This window comes from Athene noctua, chromosome 10 (genome assembly GCF_965140245.1).
Source record: "Athene noctua chromosome 10, bAthNoc1.hap1.1, whole genome shotgun sequence".
Lineage (NCBI taxonomy): Eukaryota > Metazoa > Chordata > Aves > Strigiformes > Strigidae > Athene > Athene noctua.
In genome coordinates, this window is record NC_134046.1 from 19,284,001 (window position 1) to 19,299,731 (window position 15,731).

At 44.8% G+C, this 15,731-nt stretch overlaps 1 protein-coding gene across 2 annotated transcripts in view; it reads left to right on the plus strand.

The window, feature by feature from the left end:
- The window catches only part of HEMK1 (HemK methyltransferase 1, mitochondrial release factors N(5)-glutamine), a 35,751-nt gene extending 32,990 nt beyond the window's left edge, over positions 1 to 2,761 (plus strand). For both annotated transcript variants that reach the window (XM_074914296.1, XM_074914297.1), the window contains exon 11: positions 413 to 2,761. In XM_074914296.1, the coding sequence (XP_074770397.1) occupies positions 413 to 449 (37 nt within the window). In that variant the 3' untranslated portion in view covers positions 450 to 2,761. The remainder of the gene's footprint in view (positions 1 to 412) is intronic.
- The last annotated feature ends 12,970 nt before the right edge of the window (positions 2,762 to 15,731 follow it).

Sequence of the window (15,731 nt, forward strand, 5' to 3'; positions counted from 1 at the left end):
CTGTCTGCCAGGCCGGCCCACCCTGGGGGGAAGCCTAAAGGGAAACTCACCCCCCCTTTGTGAAGGGCTGTGGGAATCACCCACATGTCAACCTTAATTTGGGGCTTGGGGTTGAAACCCCAGCATTTCACCTAGCACCCTGATGTATTGAATGAACTCAGCCAGAGAAAGTCCATAGCTGAAGCCAATCTTTACTAAAATAGGGACTCCCTTCAAGTATCTCAATCTTCTCATCTCCTGAGATAGCCTGGCAATGGTTTTGGGTCAGAAATCTTGATGAAGGTAAGCATTTCTGGTGGGCTGCTAGCTCTGGTGAGACTGTTGCCATTGGAAAACTGCTGCTTTTGTAGGATGGAGAGAAGCATGTTCTCCCTAGCAAGACTTAAAGCTCTGGTCATTCTTTTCCCCACAGGCCTAGGTTTCTGCACATCCAAAAACAAAGCAGATGACAATTATACCAGAAATTACTCTTCTTGCAGTATGCTTTTCGCTGGTGAGCCCTGATGAACAGCTTGTTGAAAATTCTGCGTGGCAAAAGGAATCTCCAGTTCATTCCCCAGTGCACTGAAGTCTCCCTGCAGTGGCAGCCCCCCTCGTTTTCTGATACAGACTTCATCCAGAGATGCAGAAGTTCGGCAGAGCATGTAGAAGTATTTCACCTTACTCGAGGAACTGCATACAATTTTTTAGTTTGCTCTGCTGAAGTGACTCGTTAATCTCAGGACCCAGTATGGAAGAGTTCACAGCTCCAGATATTTAAATAAAAATATGTCAGATCAACCATTTGACCTAGAAAAAAACCTACTTTTTTTGGCCTTGAGATAAATTTATATTGAATATGAACAGATTGGATGATAGGTCCAAACTCTTGCTTACATTGGCACATGGATTTGCAGGTATAATGGGACTAACTTGCACACTTCAAATTCAGTTCTGTTCCAGGTTTCTGATGCTCTTGGAGTAATCTCCAACAGCAAAGCAAACTTTGTTTCCCAGTTCTGCTGCGGGACCTGTTACTGAAGGATCAGTGCACATGTTACACTATCTCGATCTCCAGCACCTGACACTTGGTGGACGCTGCCAGAAACAACTGAAACATTGTAATAAAGATCGTGCTTCAGATTGTGTCCTTGCAAGAACTGCTGTGCAATTACGTTTTCAAACATGCTAGCAGACCTGAATAAACACCTGGCACCCGGACGTTGCTTCTGAGAGTAATAATAACGCCTAACTTTGATGTAAGGCATTTAAATGCAGGACTTTACCAAGAAGGCCAGAATTGCTACTCCAGTTTTGCAGATGGAGAAGTTGAATAATGGGAGGTGAAATGACTTGTACGCAATTTGACAAGCAGCTAAGCTTGGAGTAGGACCCAGTCTCTTGACAGCAGTGGGAATAGCTGAGGTCTGTTTCTTTGGGAAGGATGACTCAGAGTAGGGCTGCCTCAGACAACACTGAGAGAAGTCCCTGGAATGGACAGTCAACATCATGACATTATAAATAACAGCAGGATTAAATTCAAGCTGCTGCTTATTGTTGCTGCAGTTTCCAGTGTCCCAAATTTCCTTCCTGACCATAGCTAGCCAGGGAACAAAGGAAAGAGAGCAAATGAAAGGATCTTGTCTACCAGTCTGAATGAAGGAGTTGCTGGGCCAGTGGAGGTGAGCACTCCATAGGGGTGGAGGTGCCCAGACAGTGACTTTTGCAGTCTCTGTGTGCCAGGGAGGTGCTGTCAGGCTCCCTGTCCGGGCTGAACTGGAGTGCATAGCCAGAAGCATTAGGTAGGAGATGCATCGGCAAACGGCATCTATTTGGAAGGCTGCAGCAGATTCAGAGGGCATTACATGAGCACTAACACATCTAGTCCCTTTCCCTTCTACCTCTCCTACACTCACACTCCCACTTTTTCATTCACTCTTTAGCTCTTGAATCCTGCTTTTCCAGAGATATCTGAGCTCTCTGATGTACCAATGCTCAGGTCTCCAGTTGGATCCTTTCCCCACCCTCTGGGCTTTTACACCTTTGTTCACAGATGGCCCTTTCACCCCATTGTACCACTCACGCTGCATTTATCCTTCCCACCACTCTACACACCCCAGTAGTTTGCCACGTCCCATATGCTCTTTACGTGAAGTTATGAGCCTTCCTGGACTGCAGTACCTGCCCTGGTTAAACACCGTAGAGGGAATCTAGGGAGGGAGAGAACTAAAAAAGTTCAGTTAAAGTGCACTTGATCCTAGGTTTGGAAATAAAGTTCCAGCATAGCAGTTTTGCCTGCTAGAGCCACGAGTACAAACTGTAGTCAAAGAGGTTTGTTTATGGTTTTTTTAATAGTAATTTAGGGTCTTTTTTTAAGTTCAGTTTGTCAGACTTTGTTTAAAAATTAAATTTAAAGAAATGAGTTCACAGATTTCACCTGGATGTTAGCAGTGTTTATGTATGAAACAGCAACATGCAGAGTTTACTTCTGCGGGGTACTTTAAAAGCTGGATAGTTTACTGGTTTATGAGTGTTAAACGGCATCGTATTGCATTCCTCAAGGGGTAGGCTGATTCCCTGTGGCAGGCTGGAGTTAGATGTCCCTCAGAGCACCGGTGGCTGGGCTGCAGAAAGCAGTGTGCCTTTTCTTAGAAGCGTCAATCAGTCACTTGTCTGAGCAGGACATTTTCTCAGCAAGACAGACTCTTGGTCTAATCCAGTAGGATGAGTGTTAATAAATTCCTATATTTATAGCTAAAGCAATAATAAAAATGCTTGCATTTCTGTGGATTTGCATTGCTTAGTGGTTATATGTCTCAGAAAATCACATGATGCTGCTGACCTTCTCATAAAGACAAGAATAGAGAAAAATTGTTCTTCCTCCCAAGAGGCTGGATTGATTTGTCAGAGTCACATCTGAGGGAATGTGCTGGTGTAGTACAATGTGTTCTTCAGTGCTTTATGCATATTGGCCCACGCTCATTTTGGTATGGAAGCATTGCAAAGCTTTTTGGAGATGATGGTCTTAAGGAGCCACAGGCACTGTCAGTGCCCTTGCTAAAGCACTGAACCATGTCTGTGTTGCCTGTGAGCAGGAGGCTCGGCTGACGCCAGCAATATGCTGTGCACGTGAGCTCTCTGCAGAGGCATAGCTACTCCCTGAAGCCATGGAAGGCTGACGCTTCAGTTGGCATTTTACATAATCCAGTAGCTGACATACATTTAATTTTCTGGGAATTCACTTGGGTCTTTGGAAGTGTGTCAAAACAGTGATTTGTTTCCTGAAGTGATGCTTTCAGAGAGGGGCTTTGTTTTCCTTCAGAACCCTAAAGAGTGTGGTGGTGTGTGCGCTCAGGTCTGCTTTTTGGGGAGTTACCAGGTGTGAAGTATCTACTGGGGCAACGCTGGCCTTCCCTGAGGAGGAGTTGGTAAGAGCTCGGTCTTTGGCAGAGCCCTGCAGATGGTGCTGTGGTCCCAGCTTAGCTGTGTCTGCGCTGGAGAGCCGTCCTGCCGCACGCTCCCCGCTCTGTGGAGAGCAGGGCAAGGTGCAGACCCCCACCGGGAGGATTCAACACAGAGCTTCACTGTAGGTGCAGCTCCAAAGCGGGGCTTTAAACCTCTATTCCTGTGCCGGGAAACGGAGCTTTGGCGCGGGGCTCGTGTAGGAAGCTGGAAGGGTACCACACAGCTTGTGATACAGGACAGGGCTTGTACCTCATGCTGTTAGTAGGAGGCCTGAAGCTCCATAGCACTGCATTAATCCATAGTTTTGGACAATGTGTACTATGCTGGAGGACAGAGATAGAGTACCATTCTTGGTCTGGTGTCATTTCCATGTAAGCGCCCTGAAGTGCAAGTAACAATGATGTTACCAGTCTCCCACCCAAGATGTGGGGTGAAAGGGACTTTCTTGGGGACCTTAGAGAGTCAAAGAAATGTGATTATCCTCACGGCACTCTCAGCTGAGCCTGTGGTCTTGTAGGGACAAGACTTCTTTCCAGGTGAGGCAGTGACAGACAGAGAGTGACTCCACTAGGGTGACACAGGAGATTTCTGGGGACCCAGGTGACTAAATATGTGTGGATTACTGACCAGCACTCAATTCCTTGATGCAGGGCCATAGATCAGAATGGGTTGGAAGAGAGCTTTACAATCATCTAGCCCAATTTCCCTGTCCAAGTAAGAATCAGCTTGGCTTACATCATTCTTGACAAATGTTTGCCCAGCCTCATCTAAAAGGCTTCCAAAGCTGATAAGGATATTTGCATGCAATCTGTTCTGGTGCTTTGTTGTTCTATCTGCTAGAAAGTTATCCTTTGTATGTAGTCTTCCTTGCTGCCATTAAAGCTGAGTGCTACTTCTCTTATCCTGAGGTGGAGAACAGCTGACTCCCTCCTTAGAGCAGCTTCCGTGTGGTGATCTGCTCCCATGTTTCCTCAGAGTCTTCATTCCTGAGAGAAAGAACACCAACACTGTGTTGTTTCTGTGGGATGCTTGCACATCCTTCCCTCCCTGCATGTGAGATGTAAGGGGATAGCAGGTGTGCTGAAGGGTAGCGTGCTTCAGATGTGTTGCAGGTGATACTTGTGGCTATGGTGATTGGAATAACAGAACTGCTACAGCTCAGCTTATTACAGGGGAGGAGTCATTTCCCAAGCAGTGAAGACCAAGCCAAAACTTACATTAACATTTTGTTTGTCTGGGCAAGTTTTCAAAAGTTGTATTTAAATTTTAATAAACTATTATTTCTACTCCAGGTTGCATCCAGAAGGACAAATACCCAGTGAGAGAAGGCTTCTCTCTCACAGTCAAGGAGATGGTGAGATACCAAGAGAGACTTTAGCCAGTTTCCAGCCTATTTCCTTTTCAGTAGATGTTTCAAGTGTCAGAAGTTTCAGATGTTCCTCCCTGTGAAGGGTCATGTCACAGTCCTCCCCTGTTTCTTTTGCTGAGCAGCTGCTTGCAAATCTCAGCATGGTCCATCCAGTCCCCAGTGAACACAGGAGGCTGTTTACATGCTACTGTCCTGCAGCCCTGGGATCATGGCCAAAGCATGCTCTGCATTCAGCTGTTGCAATTGGGACAGGTCGCAGAACTTACTGTAGCCTTGAGGATGTTCTAAAATGTGTCCTAGTTGCAGAATCAGACTTGTACCCAGCTTCCTCCTGCCTTGCAGTCACCTCTGGTTGTGCCAGATGTGCTTAGGCTGACATGCCCAGGGTTCAGAATCTGCATCTGCACTGTTCCCAAGATTTGCTCTCTAGCCTGGAGAACTCTTTTGTAAGTGCCTGCAAGCAGAAGGTGGTGTCTTGCAGGATGCTGACCTATATGATCTCTCTGCCCCTGGACTCTTTGGTCTGGCCTGTCACTGCCACAGTGGGTCTGGCAGAACAGCCTTCTGAGGGTAGAATAAAAGTAAAAATTCTTTGCTAAATTGCTTGCTTATGTTACTTTGGGTTTTTGATCCCCTCCAGAGAGGACACATAAGGGTTGTGTTAGCACTTAGGTAGAAGGAACGGAGCAGACCAGGGAACATGCTAGTACTAAGACGTGTGATCATGCTAACCTATGTGTGCTGTGCCCAACTGAATACCATGATGGTTTTCATTCTTGGCTGGATCCTGGGATTAGGCCTTCAGAGAATCTGGTGTGTGCAGATGCATTGGAGTTTTTGTGAAATCAGCTGTTTTTCAAGGAATTTGCTCTTGAGCAAACTGCTTTAGATTTCTTTCTCTCATGTCTGAGGAAAGAAATCCACATGCCTATGGATTTCACTGTGGGGACAGAGTGGGTAGGGATGACAAGGAATGGGGAACCTGTTTGCAGCAGTTCCCACCCACAAGCAAGGCCTGAGTAATTCCAGCTGTGCCCAAAAGCAGGTGTCACTTCCACGCCCTTCTCTATCCTGCTATTGCTAGGTCAGAGGCAAATAAGCTGTAATTCCACGTTGCTCCCTTTGGGAAGTTGAATGCTGCATTTGCTGGAAACTTGTCAGTGGTAGTACTGGGATTCACCAAATCTGGATTCAGATCCCTGCTGTGTGACAAACTACAGGCCTGACCTTGGGCATGTTATTGCTTACTCTGTTCCCTGCTGTTACGGTTGGAATAATATCCCTTTGCTGTTTTACAGATGGTTGTAACAGTCCCTTACGTAGAGAATGTGGGGTACTCAGTTACTTCAGAAAGGATTGTCACTGCCCAATGACAACCACTTCTTCAGTTACATCCAGAAAGAGTAAAGAATGAGCCAACTTTTATGAAATCCATCTCAGCTGCTTCTTGGTGACAGGGCACTCCACCCTGCTGCAGCATGATAAATCAGATTTGCTGTGCTGATTTCCAGTGCTACCAGTGCAAAACCAAAGGATGTGGGAGTAAGCCAAAGGACCAGCACTAGTTTTTCTGCAGCAAATGCATCTCTGAGCATGACGCGAGCATGACGCACACTGAAACTCACCTGCTGCAGAGGGCTGGGAAAGGGCATCCTGTCACAGTGCATGAGCATCAAATATGTTGCTATTGCAGATGGGTGGAGAGAACTGCTGCCCCATGTTGTGGTCTTCATGGTTTGTCTGCTTTATGTGGTTGATATCAGAACTGTAGCTTTGTTTAAGTGGCAGCTTCTAGCTCTAAAGATGTGCTTCATCTTCTCCCTTCACCAGCAAACCTGAATGGTCACTCTCCTGTGTCTTGCATGCTTATCCTAGTCTTTTGGGCAGGGTGGACATCAACATGCCATTTCAGCTGCAGCTACCCTGTCAGTGTTATGATGATAACCATGGCTACACAAGCAAGGTTGCCAGGATGGAACGTCTTAGAACAACTGCATGTGAACAAACTGCTGCCTGGGGAGGAAGGAGCCTTGTCCCCATTAAATATTTGCTTTGGGTTCATCTTACTTCAGAGGGCTACATAAGTCTTCTCAGGCTTCATCCTTTCTTTTGTGACAGCCAGGGTGTTCTGAGATCGTCCCATCCATGGCAGGGAGCATCAGGAGACATTGCAGGGATTCTCAGCTTCCAGGCTGGGATTTGCAGCATGGCAAGGAAGAGTTTGCCATCTAAATATCCGGGGCCAACAGGTGTGGTGAGAAACTGAGTTACAGCAAAGGAAGAAAGATGGCAGAGTCGCTGGAAGAGTTCGAATGCTCTTAATGGCAATTCTGGCTACCTAGCTCCAGCTGTACTTGTTTCTCACTTTACTAGTTCTTTAAATACTATAGTCCTCCCAGCTGTCACCTGCAGGATGATAGTGCCTCAGGAGTAGAAAGTTATTCCTTCCTGTTTGCATGAAGGGAGGATAGGAGAGTGTGACCAGAGGAATGTCCAGTCTTGAGATATGACATGAGGGTGATTTTCAATTTGGGTTACTGGCACAGCCATTACTAAACACTGCAGGACCTGGACATATGCCAATGACAGATGCGGTGGTGGAGGGAGAGAGTGATGAAGAAACCGTTACATTAAGTTCATCTAGAGAAGACAAGATTCTTGAGAAAGGGTGTGTTAAAATGAAGCTGAGGTTTTAGGAGGGATGGCCTGTGCTGCCACATTCCTGCTTTGCCACTCTGAAATAAAAAGAAGTGTGGGGCTCAGTCTCTGTAAGGCACAAGTTGTTTACAGGAGGCAAACTCTGAGCACCTCCGCTTAATGTCTGTACTTCAGAGAGTGAGTGGAGCCCCTTCTCCAGCGTGGATGGCTTTCTGGTGGACCACAGGCCATGGGCAAGCAGCAGTGGACAGAGCACAGGACTCAGGAGCCTTGTTGTTTGAGAGCAGAGCACTGCTCAGTGTGTCACAAAGGTGCCACTTCCCGAGATTATACAAACACCAGTTGCACGGTTAGGTATAAGTATACAGAAGGCAGAACTCTGCTTCTAGTGGGATGTCTTCAGCAATTCTTACATGAGAGATTTTGATTTCCACTTTGTACTAGCTGCCATCTATAGTTTAGCTCTGTACTGGCTGCTTCTTCCTTTCTTTGATTAGCTTGTCTCCTGTGTTTTGTATATAAGCTACAGCATGCACACAGTGGGGCATGCCCATCAGCTTAATAGCGCACTGCCTACCTTAGTGCAGTCCTCACCCAAGCTGCTGCAACAGCCCCAGTACCCAGCAATGCTGGTAGAAGAGTGGCTTCTGCTATCAAAATCCTCACTGTTTCTCTGAAATATTCATCCAAGACTGTCTAGAATGTGAACACAGTTGCTTGGGTTGTTGAAAAAGGCTTGAATTATTATACAATTCCTGGCTTGGCTTATGATTAATTACTTAAGTTTGCATGGTGCTTTGATGTTCCAGCTGTAAATCCAGAGTAAGCTGTTACAACTCTGTTGACCTCAGTGGAGTCATCCCACTCATTCCAGTTGGGTTGATATTGGCTCACTTGATGATATGTGATATTTATATTCTGTGAAACAAGCGTCCAGTCATTGATTTAACCCTTTCCAGGGACTGGAGGCTGTTAAGCTGATAAATCTTTTCTCATTTTCCATATTTCTCTGCCACTAACCTGGGAGTGACCTTCTTGCCATATCTTTTGACTTTGAGCTTGTTAATTCTCTGAAGTTCTTCTCTGAGCCATTGTAGTTATGGTGTGTTTCTATTGCCATGATGCTTAGAAGCTTTTCTCAACAGGTTGCTCCATCTCTCTCTAAGCTTTCAGTACTCTATTCCCCTGCCAGTATCTTGTGTAATTCTCCCCCTGCCAATATTGTTGGCTCACATGGATAAACTTCTTTATGCTAGATAATTTGGAGTAAGATTGTGACAGAAAAATCCTAATTTGAAAGGCAGTTTCATCTTGCATTGTTCTTCACGTGATTTTGCTGCTGATGGTGTTTTCTAGAGTGGGAGTCATGGTCCTGGCATGTGCTCTCTTTGCCTGAGAAGAGCAGATTAAGATCATACTTCACTCAAACAAGGCTTCTTCATTTAATTTGTATGGGCAGCGGGCACTGAGGCTGAAAGTAGATTTTGTACTCTTAACTTCCAGGTCAGTGAGGTTTTTGTCTCATTTGTGTCAGCAGACAGTAGCCCTTTGTTCAGCATCACAACTTTTTCCACTTCAGCAATGTGCGCACGCACACACACATGCGTGATGCAGATCCTGAATTGTGCATTAAACTCCATGGTAAAGCCCAGCAAATGTATCATTTGTTCTGCTTCAGGGCTTGATAGTGTGCCCTATTGACCAGCAATAAAGCCAAGAGTATGGAGGTAGTTAGTTATTGATTTATTTTAGCTTTTCCATCCATCATTGCCTGTGTGGGAAAGAAAAGGAACATAAATACTCTGAGAGTGCAATTTTGTCTTTGGAGAAGTGGCCTTTGTAACTTGTGAAAGCTGGATAATTTGATGGAATTAGTCGAGTATTAAATAAAGTAATTTTGTTATTTAGTAGGGCTGGGATTAAGGCCAGGGTAGGTCATGAGCACAAAAATTAGAAGACGAATGCCACATAGCCTGTTGTTGGTGTCCTCGTTACAAAACAACTGCTTGAAATCCCATCTTTGCAGCAGGTGGGGCTTGCTGACACCCTCCCCTGTTGATGCAGAGCCTGGAAGAGCGAGAAGGGAGGCACCGTCCCGCTGGTGATGGCATGCCTTTGCCTCGGCACCCCTCAGGTGTGGGGCTTGCCAGTAGAGCCTCGAGCATCCATTTCTGGATAGTGGTGTACGTCCCACACAGGAGCATGACACTTCTCCCCCTCGGGGTCTGACCTGCTGCTTTTCTGCAGACAGCGGGCAGAAGAGGGAAGTCAAGCCTCTTTCTCCTTGCTCTTCTAATCTGGCAGTGCCTTACTTCTCCACCACAGCTCTGCTCAGCCCTGGAGCGCTCTCACACCCAGCTGTGCCTGACCTCCCATAACCTTGCTGTTTGTGCTGTGGATCCCTGCAGAATTCCCTCCGTCCTGATCCTTTTGGACTTTGTCCCTAGCAAAAAATCTTGCTCAGACTTCTCAGAATTAACGCACATTAGCCTAACTCAGAATTACCATTTTCTGGGAAGTTCTGACACTCTAAAGCTTGTTTGTTTCCCCCCCCCACCTGCCCTCTTTAATCAGAATTAAAGAAATTATTTTTTAACATTTCCTATGAGGACACTGTGTCCCCTATTTTGATTTTAGAAATGTTTTGCTCTGGGATTTCTGAATTTTTGTTTTGAATTTTGTTGTTGTACAGCTTATGCTTACTGCTGATTTGCTAAGTAAAGACTAGTAGTAGGACACAGTGTGTATATTATATAAGAAAACACAGTAGTTAGTTACTTTTTTTATGGATAAGAACAGCTGCTTCTTAATATGACTGAAACATCTTATCTTTTTCTCTAGAACAAGAAGTCCCTTGTTTGCAATGTAATGAAAGTCTAGCACTGCCATTACAACACCCAGGAATGCCTTCATCTAGAAAAGCAGGTAATATTTCATTCTGTAGGAAGTAGCGATTCATCTTAATGATCTAAAAAGTAATAAAATATTTCACTACTTCTGTCATGTTAGGGCAAGGTAATAACGATGCATGTGGGATAAAAACCTCAAAGATAAAATATGCACAATTTGGGAGTTCTGAAATAGAGCTTCTGAACTGCCAGAAACAAATCTGTTCCAAGTAGCTTTGGCAGGAACTTTTATCTCTTTCAAAAACAAATTTAAAAAAAAAAAAAATCTGTTCTTAAAAGAAGTTCTTCCCAAGAGGATGTTTTGATGGTGCTTTTCACTTAGCTGTCTTTCTGTCCCAGCAAAGGCACTCTTTGTTATGCTCTGTGCTGTTTTGAGTAGAGAAGACTTAGATGTTTCTCACTAGGACTTAAACCCAAGTCTCCACAATGAAAGTCCTAAAAATTCCTTCAATTCACAAGCTGCCCTTCTCTGTCTCCCATGCTGCTTTTGTCCTGCTTGTAACACATCACTTCAGGTGTGAAATAATTATCCTTATCCTGAGGCAGGAGTGTGCTGTTCAAACAGCTGCTGTCTTCCCCTCACCCGGGGAAAGGACAGTGTGCTCTCACTGTTGGACCCCTTCCATGGAGGCCTCCCTCCACACAGAGGAAGTGGCAAATGTTGTCATGCCTGTTTCTCTTTTCCAAGGTGCTGCCCAAACAAGCAACACAAATGAGTTCCAAAAAAACCCAGGATGGCCTGGGCAGGGAAGATAGCATGCATGACTGGGAGGCCACAGAATTAGTAGAGCCAAAGTTCCCTTTCCTGTCATGCTTTGCACTGAGATTTGATGACTAGTGGGTAGGCCTTTGCTGCTCTGGTGGAGGAAGGTGTTTCTCTGATTACCTTTCAGCAGTCATCACTGCAAACACTGCTGGGAAGCCACAGTTTGGGCAACCACATTCCAGTGTGGCTCATGGCACAAGTGAAGAGTTTATCAGTCCTAAATTAAATCCATGAGATATTACATCATATAGTTAAAAGAAAGCAGACTGATACTGCAGAAGCAGCTGTCTTGTTTGTTTTAAGCAAGCATGTTCAATCTGGGAATAGCATCCACAGTGGAGGAGCAGATTTGGGCTATGGCATGGCAAAGGACTGCAGTGGCAATGGGGTTTACAAGTCAGGTGTTTTTATGGGGGTTGGTACACAGTCCAGGCATCAGTAGTTTTAAGATGTGAAGTATCCCAGCAGAGAAGCATGAGTCAGCAGCATGCTGACGAAACTGGTCTGCTCTTATCAAGCATAGCTGCCATGTTCACCTCGCTCCACTGATTTAAAGACTTTCTTTTTCTTAATCGTATCAGTGAAAGAAATGCTTACCTAACAGGGAAGGCTAAGCTCTCCAGAAGTCAGAAATAAAGTTGCTGACAGCTTTGTTGCAAGTGCAGAGAATAAGAGGATGAGTGACAGTTTTTAAGTTAGTATAGAACAAGCAGATTTCATGAACTGGTTTATGCTGTGTGACCTTAAGGCCATTATTACTCCAAGGATCTGGGAGCAGTGCATGAGTGAAGACAGGGTATGAGGGCAGTTTCTGGAACCATGTCACTGAAATAGCACTGGACAAGTTCCCATGGGTGTGCTCTGAATTTTATTTCCACAAGACAACAGATGTCCCCACTTGCCCCAGTTCACAGAATGAGATTGAGGGTTGGAAAACAGAAGAATTATTTATTCCCTAGGCTAAGATCTGGGTTTAGCTATGTCCAAATTGATTCTTTATGCAAGTATGAAAATGCCTTTGCTTGTTCTTAAACGGTATTTTGCATGCCATTTTTGCCCTGTCTGGGTTTATACTGAAAATGGATCTTTGAAAGGCTAGGCAAGAGGCTGTAATCTGAGAGACATCATAGCTATGTGTGTGACACTAGAAGCTACAGGGAAATCCCAGTGTAATGAAGTCAGCAGGAATTTTGCCCATGAGCAGGGAACTGGTGTCTCATTAGCAGGGAGGCTTGGGGAGAACTGGCCCATGTTAGGAAAAGGATGTTCCCATTGTTCAAGGCAGCAGGGAAAGTTCAGTGGATGTATCTGGCCCTTCTGAATGGGTTGTTTGGATGCATTTTAGAGCTTGCAGAGTCTAGTTAAAGGCTGTGTACTTTTGAGAAACACAGAAGTCTCAGATTTGAGGGCCTAAGGGACGCTCTGTCCTTCTGTCACTGCTGACTGAGCCATAGAAGATCCAGGGTTGAAAGCCAGAGAGTCAGTGGTATTCAGAAGAGCGTACCAACAAGGGAAGGAGGCCCAGGAGGCGTAGGATCGGGGAGTCTTCTGTGGGTGTTTGCTTCTTTTAAAGCTGAGGAGCCCAACAGTGCAACTGGTACCTGCAGTGTGTGTGGGAGAGCCCTATGGAAGCACAGAGAGTGCAGGACTAGGTGCTGGCACCAGCTTTGGGCCATGTCCATCCTCCACCAGCATGGGAATGATGTGAATGAGGTGCTGGCAGGTGGGAGTAGACGAGGGAATGAGCTGAGTCTGAGGAGGCTGGTGGAGGCAGCAGAGGAACTTTGATAACGATAGGAACATATGGTGGAGAAGTGTCGGGGCTGATCCAGTTGTAGGATAGTTTCAAGGAGACGGTCCTGCTACAAATAGGGAGGTTTAAAACCACGATGCAAGAGTGTGCCAAGAACACTGTGTACGGTTCTCTCAGAAAAATGTGCTCACACAGGAGCAGGTGCAGAACGGCGCTAGGAGGATGAGTAAGGGACAGAAAGCTGAGCAGATGAGAGAAAACTAGAAGAGATGAGTTTGTTTTGCCTAGCAAAACAAAGGTTGGGAAAGGAATGTGATGTTTCCCTGTAAACACTTCATTGCAAAGTAAATACTAGAGGGGGAGAAAAGGTCTTTACAATAAAGATGAATGCTGGCACAAGGACAAATTGGTACAAATTTGCTATTAATAAACTTAGCCTGGAAATTAGATTTTCAACCACTAGAGGAGTGAGATTCTGGAGCAGTCTCTCAAAGGGAGAAATGGAAACCAAAGGAGCTTTGTAAAGAAGCCTGAGAGTGTGCAGTAGTAAAGGGAGGGTAAATCTCTGACACAGTCTGGTTTTATCTTATTCATGTTGATGCTATAGACAGCCTGACTCAATAGTCTCTGCAGGAGGACAAGTCACAAGAGAAGGTGGAAGCAGCCGTAGTTGAGAGGCGATAGCCAAGTTACAAGTCAGCTGCAGATGGGGAGTTTCGGGATAGCAGAGCTGTGCAGATGTCCAGCTTTGGCTGTATCTAGTGGTTAAGATTGACTAAGTTTAGAGCCTTTTCACAGCATCTTTTAGAAGCAAAACTTGCACAGTAGGACTCTGTACTAAATATTCCCTCCTCACTTTCCAGTTGCTGCCATTTTCTGCCCCATTCTGGCACAGATCTACATTGCAGCTGTAGATAAGGTAGCTTTGTCTCTGTGCTCCTAAGTCCTAGTTCATAAAAGATTAGGATATGTTTTAGGAAATGTTTTGAGAATGCCTTCAATTTTGCTGGAGACATCCCGAGGGAGCCTTTTGGCATGAGATTGTAGAAGGAGCATTAACGAAGTTTAGCAGAGCTGCCTTTGTCAGAGGAGATGCTAGGATCCTTCTACAAACCAGTTTGTTGGTTTGCAACAAGCTTGAAATTGTGTCATTAAATTTATGGATTAAGAGAAAATGAAGTAATTTCTGAAAAGTGTTTTGACAATTGCAGTGTTATCCTGGGTCAGAACTGAGGAACGCTCACCTACAGGACAAACTGAACTTTTCAGGCTAGAAAATGAGAGGAAAATACAAACAGATAAGCAAAAAACCAACCAGCTAAAACAAGAACTTCCGCCCTAATGGTGGTACACAAAAGGGTATTCCTAGAAATGTCAATTCTTTGGAATTGAGATGAAGAATGCAAGAAGCAAGCAATAAAGAGAAGATGCGTCTGGACAGAAACATGAGGAATGAAAGAAGGGACAGTAGGGCAAGCAGAGCAAGTATCTTTTTTCAGCTCCTAATCAGACATGAGCATTCAGGGCAAAGAGAGAGTTTCCTTCCCATTCCTTCTGTCTGCAGACCTGGAGAGCATCAGAGCTATATGGGAGAAAGCTGAGGGAGCACTATTGCCCATCTGAAGAAAAAAATCCGCTGCTGCTTTGAATTTTGCCACAATATCCATCGTGTGGCTCTGCTGAGTTTGGCTTTCTGTGCAGCATTCTTCTCTTACTAATAAACTTTACTTATTTGTCCCCCATCATGATATCAATTTGGCAGTAAAACTAAGCAGAGCATTGGAAAGTTGCCATTAATTGATTGAGTCAATGCATTGGGGGGATAAAGTGAATATAAAGATTGATTTCCCAGAGGAGGCTCTTACCTGATGATGTGAGAAGTCATAGGTCTTTCAGAAGTGGCCAGCTTCTCTTGCCTCAGCTCATTAAAGCATTCTGGCCTTGCATTTTCAAGTGATCATGGGACTAGCAGAGAATTTTGTAGAAAGAGAGGACTCCCTACAGGGGGACTGACTGAGGGACTGCCACCAATGTGATCTAATAGTTGGCAAGGACAGCGAGCCTCGTCCTCCTCTACAGCCCAGCCCGACACCTGTAGTCCTTTGTGCAGAGACCTGTGCTCTTATCTTACTCCTTTTCTGTGTCTTTGGACCATTTAGCCTACTTACAATGAAGTTAGCTGTCCTGTGCACATGCTGATTTGGTACCTTGTTTTTATATTCTTTTGGTGCAGAGAAATGGCGTGATTAAAGCCAGGCCTCGGGGATGCATGACCTGCAGTTGCTATTGAATTTGAGGGATGTTTCTCCCCATTTGACCTGACAGGTCAAGAGAGACAGGATTGAATCCTGTTCTTACCTACTGTAAATGAGGACAAAAAGTTGCTTGAAACTGTATTTTAACATAATCCTGTCTGGAAACGAGCACGGCTTTAACTTAACTCTTCCTAGAAGTGTCTTTCAATATTACCAAAAAAAAAAAATTTGATGGTCAGAAGTTGTTACTAGTAGACTGGCACAATAAGCTAAGACTGTTCCATCAACCATAGGTTATCAAATCTAAATTCTCTGAATTTGTTAATGGAATAATTCCTACAATATTACCTCATTCTTCTGAATATTTGGGGTGTTAAATATTCCAGATACCACTGTAAGTCAGAATTTCTGTCTGGTTTCTAGAAGTTAAAAGCTGTAGATGGCTTCTGTGAAACCTAGATCTGTAGTCTGCAGGAAAAAGGGATTTTCTTTCACTTTTCTTTTTCTGCGGTATGGAGTTGGAGACTTATTATTCTGTAGAGACAAAAATTTTATCCTCAGTTGTCCAAACAATGCC